Source organism: Ranitomeya variabilis, chromosome 6, assembly GCF_051348905.1.
Source record: "Ranitomeya variabilis isolate aRanVar5 chromosome 6, aRanVar5.hap1, whole genome shotgun sequence".
NCBI lineage: Eukaryota > Metazoa > Chordata > Amphibia > Anura > Dendrobatidae > Ranitomeya > Ranitomeya variabilis.
Window position 1 is genome coordinate 344,864,137 of NC_135237.1, and position 9,967 is coordinate 344,874,103.

A 9,967-nucleotide genomic window follows, 5' to 3' on the forward strand; every position below is an offset into this window, starting at 1 on the left:
TCTTTGATCTAGCCACTGGTGTCCAGTTGTATCCACTAGTATCGTGACAGGATACACAAGCCTAAAAAATGGATGCCGCTGGGTCAGAGACTTTAGAGGTGCGTGTTAAGAAGCTAAATAATATCACTGCCACTGTACATGCTGACGTGCAGACATGGAAGAGCAGAATAGAAGGCCTAGAGGGGCAGACTAAATATGATATACAAGTGCTCAGTCAGACCCTTCAGGAATTGCGTGGTCGAGTTGCAGCTCTGGAGGCACAACCTCAGGCTTCTGTTCCTGCCATCCCCAAACTACCGCCATTTAGGTTTGGTGGCGACTGAGACAAATATTGTGGGTTTCTCAACCAGTGTCGCTTATACTTTGCTGCACATGTCACACAGTTTCCTACGGACTGATCCAAAGTATTGACTATTATCATGTTGCTGACTAACAAGGCTCTTGCCTGGGCAAACCCTCTGATAGAATCGTAGGATGCGTGTCTGAATGATTTCAATATGTTTATCGCCGCCATGGGGCAGACGTTTGACGATCCGAACCGTGGCCTTACAGCGGAGACGGCCCTGCTGAATTTGCGTCAAGGTAAACGCCCAGTGACTGAGTATGCTATGGACTTTAGAAGATGGGCTCAGGATACCACCTGGAATAGTGCAGCGAAGTACTCAATATTTAAGAAGGGGTTGTCCAGTTCTATCAAGGACGAGCTTGCACGTGCGGAGGCTCCCACTGCTCTAGGAGATTTCATCAATCACTGTATTCGCCTAGACGCTCTAATCTCCGAACGAAAACTAGAAAGGTGGACTGAGATGAACCGCAGCAATAAATCGCTTTTTCCTTTTCTTCCTAAGGAGATTCCAGACTCAAGTCCTCAGGAGTCCGCACCCGAGCCGATGCAGGTAAATTCCCTACGAAGTCGAGTAAGTGATGAACGGAAGGAATTTTGTTTCAAGGAGAATTTGTGTTTTTACTGCGGGAAGTAAGGACATTTTATTATCAACTGCCCCAGTCGTTCTCGCAGGACCACCGCAGCCGTGGTAGAATGCGACTTCTCTGAATCATACTCCGTGACTTCCGAATCAGGGCCACCCGAGATTGCAGCAACTGTTCCGGATTATGACTTTTCAGATATGAACTCTGTTACATCCGAAACGGTACTAACCATTAATGCTGTTATTCTATCTTCTGCAGTTTCATACCCTGTCAATAAAAAAAAAGACTCACATTGTTACCTCCCTATCTAGATCTGGATTGACTCCCGTTGGGTGAACAGTTCCGCCATGATAGACTCTGGGGCCAGCGGTAACTTCATGGACACTTCTTTTGCTAAGAAATATGGAATCCGATCACCGAGGAGAGTATCTTCAATTCTGATGGAGACTGTGGATGGATCCCCTTTGACCTCGGGGCCAGTAGACCAGCAGACTGAATCACTGAAGGTCCTCATGGGAGATGATCACCAGGAGAAATTGCCCTTCCTTCTGATTTCCTCTCCACATTTCCCTATTATCTTGGGTTTACCCTGGTTGCAGGCTCAAAATCCCATCATTGACTGGGAGACAAAGAGATTGCGCTTCCCAGCTAAGGAGGTAACTTCTGTGAATTCGATTGATCCATCTCCGGGCGACCCACCATCGGACCTAAAGTTACCGACAGTTTATAAAGAATTTTCGGATGTGTGCGATAAAAAGAATGCAGACAAATTGCCACCACACCGCTCTTATGACTGTCCAATTGAGCTTCTGCCTGCTGCTACCATTCCTTTTGGAAATATTTATCCATTGTCCGGTCCTGAGCTCAAGACTCTCAAAGAATATATCGACGAGAACCTGTCTAAGGGGTTCATACGCCCCTCGTCCTCTCCAGCCGGTGCACCCATCTTTTTCGTTAAAAAGAAGGATGGATCTCTCAGACCCTGTGTTGATTACTGGGAAATTAACAAGGTAACCATCAAGAACCGCTACCCCCTGCCATTAATTCCGGAGGTTCTCGAGGGAGTTTGGCAGGCCAAGGTCTTTTCAAAATTGGACCTACGCGGGGCATACAATCTAGTCCGTATAAGACCTGGAGACGAATGGAAAACAGCATTTAGGTCTCGATATGGACACTTTGAGTATTTGGTCATGCCATTTGGACTTTGCAATGCCCCGGCAACCTTCCAACACCTAGTAAATGATATTTTTAGAGACATTCTTGATCTTTTTGTCGTAATCTATTTGGATGACATTCTGATTTTTTCTAGCTCCATGGAGGAACATCAGCAACATGTCAAGACTGTCTTGCAGCGTTTGAGGGAACACCATCTGTACATCAAGCTGGGGAAGTGCGAATTTCACAAGTCGGAGATCCATTTCTTAGGTTATGTAATTTCTCCACAGGGTCTGAGTATGGATAACCACAAGATCAGGGCAATTCAGGAGTGGCCAATCACCAAGAACGTCAAGGAAGTCCAACGTTTTATCAGATTTGCTAACTTCTACAGACGTTTCATCAAGAACTTCTCTGACATCGTCTCGCCCATCACCCGGTTGACACAGAAGAAGACAGCATTTATTTGGTCCCCTCAAGCCCAAGAAGCATTATCTCGACTCAAGACCAAGTTCACGTCAGCACCAGTACTGATCCACCCTGACCCGGAACTCGCCTTCATTATTGAAGTAGATGCCTCAAACTGTGCCGTCGGGGCTATACTGTCCCAAAGAACAGGTGAGAAGAATTTACTTCATCCTTGTGCTTTTCTTTCCAAGCGACTGTCTCCTGCCGAAAAGAACTATGATGTAGGAAATAAAGAATTACTGGCTATCATCGCCGCCTTCAAGGAGTGGCGACATCTTCTGCAAGGAGCTTCACAACCGATCATTGTCCTCACGGATCACTGCAACCTTGAGTTCATCAGGTCAGCAAGATGCCTGACCCCATGGCAGGCCCGTTGGAGTCTTTTCCTTAACCAATTCAATTTTACAATCTCTTATAGACCAGGTTCTCGCAATGGAAAAGCAGATGCTCTATCCCGGATGTACTCTACTGACACTGTTCCAGATGCTCCACCTAAGACCATACTTTCTGATTGCAATTTTGTAGGTGTCATTCATAACCAATATTTGTTGCAGGTCATCAAAGAAGCTTACAACTCTGATCTTTTCCTGTCTCATCCATCTGATGAGGTAAGCCTTCTTTTTAGGAATGGAGTTTGGACCCGGGAACGGCGCCTCTACATTCCTGAAGCCATGAGGTTAAGAGTGTTGAGAATGGTTCATGACTCTAAGGTTGCAGGGCACAGAGGAATTCAGAAGACTCAAGAATTCTTATCTCGCTTCTTCTGGTGGCCAGGTTTTCGGAAGGATGTTCAGAAGTACGTTTCATCTTGCGAGGTATGTGCCAAATTCAAGGTCCCACGTGCCTCCCCTACTGGTCTGTTACAGCCTTTGCCGGTGCCGTCTCGCCCGTGGGGATCCATTTCTATGGACTTTATTGTAGAACTGCCCCTTTCCGAGGGAAAGAGTACAATTTTGGTGGTGGTCGATCGCCTGACCAAGGCGGCCCATTTCATGCCTTGTCCAGTTTACCCTCTGCGAAGGACACTGCTGATCTAATTATCCAGAACATCTTTCGTCTGCACGGGGTTCCGGATGAAGTTGTTTCGGACCGTGGAGTTCAATTTACTTCAAAGTTTTGGTGAAGCTTTTGTTCGGCACTAGGCATGGAAGTTAACTTATCTTCTGCTTTCCACCCACAGTCCAACAGGCAGACAGAACGTACCAATCAAACACTGGAGCAATACCTTCGCTGCTACGTTTGCCATTTGCAAGATGATTGGGTAAAGCTACTCCCATTGGCTGAATTTTCTTATAACAACTCTCAGAGTGCCTCCACCAAGCAGTCTCCATTCTACGCTAACCTTTGTTATCACCCTAGCATTCTTCCCAGATTACCGGTAGATACATCTTTACCAGCAGTTGCCGACAGGATCTCTTCACTTCAACAGAACCTTGAACTTCTGAAAGAGACTTTGGGTTCCGCACAAGATAGGTACAAGAATGCTGCTGACAGATTTCGCAAACCAACACCAAAATTTAAGGTAGGAGATTTAGTCTAGTTAGCTACAAAGAATTTAAAGATGAAGATCCCTTCTCCTAAGTTGGGACAGAAGTACATCGGTCCTTATAGGATCAGTGGTCTTGTAGGTGCTGTTGCATGTCGCTTAAAACTCCCAAGAACAATGAAGATACATCCTGTCTTTCATACTTCCCTCCTAAAGGCTGTAGTACCAAATCCTTTTCCAGGACGTTCATCTCCTCCTCCCGATCCCGTTCTTGTGGATGGTCAAGAGCAGTTCATCGTTGAGAGGATTCTGGATTCAAGAATCTACAGAAATCGATTGCAGTATCTGATTAAATGGCAAGGCTATTCTTCAGAGGAGAATTCCTGGGAACCCGTGAACAATATTAACGCCTCCCGACTGATTGAGCAGTTCCATCAAAGGTACCCTGGCAAACCTGGCTTTGGGTCGTCCGGAGGCCGTTCTTGAGGTGGGATTAATGTCAGTATCTAGTCCTGGAATCTGTTTCTCTTGCCCTTAGACTTGCCCTTAGTTAACATGGATCTTGATGTTTCACGTCGGCCATCTTGCTTCCTGCCAAAGTTGTATATAAAGCCAGCACCTGCTCTGTTTCATTGCTTGTGTATTATGTTTTGGACCTTGTTCCTCTGCAGTCCCAAGCCTGGACTTACAATCCTAACGGCGGAGTCCTCTGCCAACCTGCACGTCTGACTATCGCAGCTGACATCCGGCACTATGTGCCAGGAGCAGTCACGGACCGCCCCCGGCATGTTAACCCCCGGCACACTGCGATCAAACATGATTGCAGCGTTCCGGGGCATAGGGAAGCATAGCGCAGGGAGGGGGCTCCCTGCGGGCTTCCCTGAGACCCTCGGTACAAGGCGATGTGCTCACCGTGTACTGAGCGTCTCCTCCCTGCAGGCCCCGGCTTCAAAATGGCCGCAGGGCTGCATCCAGGTTCTGCAGGGAGGTGGCTTACAAGCGCCTGCTCAGAGCAGGTGTCGGGAAGCCTCCCTGCTGTGCCTGTGTGATTGCTGATCTGACACAGTGCACAGCAAAGTGTCAGATCAGCGATCTGTCACTTTACTGTGATGTCCAACCTAGAACAAAGTAAAAAAGTTAAAAAAAAAATTACATGTGAAAAAAAAATAATTCCTAAATAAATAAAAAAATATATATATATTGTTCCAATAAATACATTCCTTTATCTAAATAAAAAAAACAATAAAAGTACACCTATTTAGTATCGCCGTGTACGTAATGACCCGACCTATAAAACTGTTCCACTAGTTAACCCCTTCAGTGAACACCGTAGGAAAAAAAAAAAACAAGGCAAAAAACAACACTTTATTATCATACTGCCGAACAAAAAGTGGAATAGCACGCGATCAAAAAGACAAATATAAATAACAATGGTACCGCTGAATATGTCATCTTGTCCTGCAAAAAATGAGCTGCCATAGAGCATCATCAGCGAAAAAATAAAAAAGTTACAGTCCTCAGAATAAAGTGATGCAAAAATAATTATTTTTTCTATAAAATAGTTTTATCGTATAAAAGCGCCAAAACATAAAAAAAATATAAATGAGGTATCGCTGTAATCATACTTACCCGAAGAATAAAACTGCTTTATCCATTTTACCAAATGCGGAACGGTATAAACGCCCCCCCAAAAGAAATTCATGAATAGCTGTTTTTTGGTCATACTGCCTCACAAAAATCGGAATAAAAAGCGATCCAAAAATGTGACGTGCCCGAAAATGTTACCAATAAAAACGTCAACTCGTCCCACAAAAAACAAGACCTCACATGACTCTGTGGACCAAAATATAGAAAAATTATAGCTCTCAAAATGTGGTAACGCAAAAAATATTTTTTGCAATAAAAGAGTCTTTTAGTGTGTGACGGCTGCCAGTCATAAAAATCCGCTAAAAAACCTGCTATAAAAGTAAATCAAACCCCCCTTCATCACCCCCTTAGTTAGGGAAAAATTTTGAAAAATGTATTTATTTCCATTTTCCCATTAGGGTTAGGGCTAGGGTTAGGGTTAGGGCTAGGGTTAGGGCTATGGTTAGGGATAGGGCTAGGGTTAGGGTTAGGGCTAGGGTTAGGGTAAGGGCTAGGGTTGGGGTTAGGGTTAGGGCTAGGATTAGGATTAGGGTTAGGGCTAGGGTTAGGGCTAGGGTTTGGGTTACATTTACAGTTGGGATTAGGGTTAGGGGTGTGTCAGGGTTAGGGGTGTGGTTAGGGTTATGGTTGGGATTAGGGTTAGGGGTGTGTTGGAGTTGGGGATAGGGGTGTGGTTGGGATTAGGGTTAGGGGTGTGTTTGGGTTAGGCTTTCAGTTAGAATTGGGGGTTTCCACTGTTTAGGCACATCAGGGCTCTCCAAACGCGACATGGCGTCCGATCTCAATTCCAGCCAATTCTGCATTGAAAAAGTAAAACAGTGCTCCTTCCCTTCTGAGCTCTCCCGTGCACCAAACAGGGGTTTACCTAAACATATGGGATATCAGCGTACTTAGGACAAATTTCACAACAACTTCTGTGGTCCAATTTCTCTTGTTACCCTTGGGAAAATAAAAATTTGGGGGGCTAAAAAAACATTTTTGTAGGAAAAAAATGATTTTTTATTTTCACGGCTCTGCGTTATAAACTGTAGTGAAATACTTGGGGGTTCAAAGTTCTCACAACACATCCAGATAAGTTCCTTGGCGGGTCTAGTTTCCAATATGGGGACAATTGTGGGGGGTTTCTACTGTTTAGGTAGTACATCAGGGGCTCTGCAAATGCAACGTGACACCTGCAGACCAATCCATCTAAGTCTGCATTCCAAATGGCGCTCCTTCCCTTCCGAGCTCTGCAATGCGCCCAAACGGTGGTGCCCCCCCACATATGGGGTATCAGCATACTCACGACAAATTGGACAACAACTTTTGGGGACCAATTTCTTCTGTTACCCTTGGGAAAATACAAAACTGGGGGCTAAAAAATAATTTTTGTGGGAAAAAATAATAATTTTTATTTTCATGGCTCTGCGTCATAAACTGTAGTGAAACACTTAGGGGTTCAAAACTCTCACGACACATCTAGATAAGTTCCTTAGGGGGTCTACTTTCCAAAATGATGTCACTTGTGGGGGGTTTCAATGTTTAGGCACATCAGGGGCTCTCCAAATGCAACATGGCGTCCCATCTTAATTCCAGCCAATTTTGCATTGAAAAGTCAAACGGCGCTCCTTCCCTTCCGTGCTCTGCCATGCACCTAAACAGTAGTTTGCCCCCACATATGGGGTATCAGCGTAGTCAGGACAAATTGCACAACAAAATTTGGGGTACAATTTCTTCTGGTAACCTTGGGAAAATAAAAAGTTAGGGGCGAAAATTCATTTTTGTGAAAAAATATTATTTTTTATTTTTACGGCTATACATTATAAACTTCTGTGAAGCACTTGGTGGGTTAAAGTGCTCACCACACATCTAGATAAGTTCCTTAGGGGGTCTACTTTCCAAAATGGTGTCAATTGTGGGGGGTTTCAATGTTTAGGCACATTAGTGGCTCTCCAAACGCAACATGTCGTCCCATCTCAATTCCAGCCAATTTTGCATTGAAAAGTCAAATGGCGCTCCTTCCCTTCCAAGCTCTGCCATGCACCCAAACAGTCGTTTACCCCCACATATGGGGTATCGGGGGACTAGTGTTGAGCATTCCGATACTGCAAATATCAGGTATCAGCCGATATTCGCTGTATCGGAATTCCGATACCGAGTTCCGATATTTTTGTGATATCGGAAATCGGAATCGGAAGTTCCTATAAGTTCCCAGGCGTGTGCGGTGCGTATGGTTGCCAGGGTCTGGAGGAGAGGAGACTCTCCTTCAGGCCCTGGGATCCATATTCATGTAAAAAATAAAGAATAAAAAATATGGATATACTCACCCCTCGGACGGACCCTGGACCTCAGTGGTGCAACCGGCAGCCTCCGTTCCTAAGAATGCAGTGAGTGTAGGACCTGCGATGACGTCGCGGCTTGTGATTGGTCGCGTGAGCGTTCACATGAGCGGTCACGCGACCAATCACAAGCCGCGACGTCATCAAAGGTCCTTCACTCTGTATTCTTAGGAACGGAGGCAGACGCTTGCAGCGGTGAGGTCCAGGGTCCGCCGGAGGGGTGAGTATATCCATATTTTTTATTTTTATTCTTTATTTTTTACATGAATATGGATCCCAAGGCCTGAAGGAGAGTTTCCTCTCCTTCAGACCCTGGGAACCATCCAGGATCACTTCCGATATTTGTGTCCCATTGACTTGTATTGGTATCGGGTATCGGGGATATCCGATTTTTTTTGGATATCGGCTGATCCAATCTGATACCGATACTTTCAAATATTGGAAGGTATCGCTCAACACTACTCAGGACAAAATTGTACAACAACTTTTGGGGTCCATTTTCTCCTGTTACTCTTGGTAAAATTAAACAAATTGGAGCTGAAGTAAATTTTTTGTGAAAAAAAATTAAATTTCATTTTTTTTTAAACCTTCCAAAAATTCCTGTGAAGCACCAGAAAGGTTAATAAACTTCTTGAATGGGGTTTTGAGCACCTTGAGGGGTGCAGTTTTTAGAATGGTGACACACTTGGTTATTTTCTATCACATAGACCCCTCAAAATGACTTCAAATATGACGTGGTCCCTAAAAAAAAATGGTGTTGTAAAAATGAGAAATTGCTGGTCAACTTTTAACCCTTATAACTCCCTAACAAAATTTAATTTTGTTTCCAAAATTGTGCATGTAAAGTCGACATGTGGGAAATGTTACACATTATGTATTTTGTATGACATATCTCTGTGATTTAAGGGCATAAAAATTCAAAGTTGGAAAATTGCGAAATTTTCTAAATTTTCGCCAAATTTCCATTTTTTTCACAAATAAACGCAGGTAATATCAAAGAAATTTTACCACTATCATGAAGTACAATATGTCTCGAGAAAACTATGTCAGAATCACTGGGATTCGTTGAAGCGTTCCAGAGTTATAACCTCATAAAGGGACAGTGGTCAGAAAACCATCCAGCTGATCAAAATGGCCCTATGAAATTGCAGGTGTTTAAGAATTAATTATGCACTCTAACCTTGCAGAACAAAGTTATTGTGTCGGAAAACAGTGGAAAGACTGCAGCAACACAGGACTGTTGCAGTTTTCAGCCACAGCGTGATGGCTGTATGTGAACGCAGCCTAACAAGAGAAGTATTAAGGGTTATAGGGAAGAGCGGCGGCATGTATGACTCCTGTGTTTTGGCAATAAAGATAGTATAGGACAGTCTGGCAGTGCATATGCTGACTATTCACTAAATATTCTTTTAGTTTTTCCTAATAATGACATTTTAAAAACTGCAATAAAACTTGACAAAAAAAGTATTTATGATCTAGCCTTAAACTGAAGAATTATTAGATTGTATGCTTGAAGTCAAAGACTGTTAATGAAACATAACACTTACCACATTAAGTACTGTTAAGTATTTCCATTGCCCACCATATAAGAAAACTCCATCCGGCTGTTCTGTTGCGCTGACAGTTAAAAGAGAGTAAGTGAGGAAAAAGTACCAGATGAAAGCAGAGCAGTGGTACAGTAGGATGGCAGCAGTGGCCATGATCAAGCAATCTGATAAGGAGGCCCAGTGACTAAACTCCAGCTGTCCCTAGAGCTCTTCTATCTGTACTGTCTCATCGAAACTGCTGAGGAGTGCGGTGCTTTGCTCTGATTAAGAAATCAGCTTTGGGACAAATAGTTCTGCATATGCTGGTGATCACAGCGTCCAAGAAAGTTTACTTCATTCTGAGGAATTTACTTCATTCTGAGGATTTCATGGAAGATCAGGGAAGATTAAAGTTATATAACTGTATTTGAAACAAT

The 9,967-nt window shown here is 43.8% G+C and overlaps 1 protein-coding gene across 1 annotated transcript in view; it reads right to left on the minus strand.

Annotated features, from left to right (window-relative positions):
• The window catches only part of ADTRP (androgen dependent TFPI regulating protein), a 115,284-nt gene extending 105,532 nt beyond the window's left edge, over nucleotides 1-9,752 (minus strand). Inside the window, exon 1 of the mRNA XM_077267660.1 lies at nucleotides 9,552-9,752. Within this exon, the coding sequence (XP_077123775.1) occupies nucleotides 9,552-9,704 (153 nt within the window). The 5' untranslated portion in view covers nucleotides 9,705-9,752. The remainder of the gene's footprint in view (nucleotides 1-9,551) is intronic.
• Between the last annotated feature and the right edge of the window lie 215 nt (nucleotides 9,753-9,967).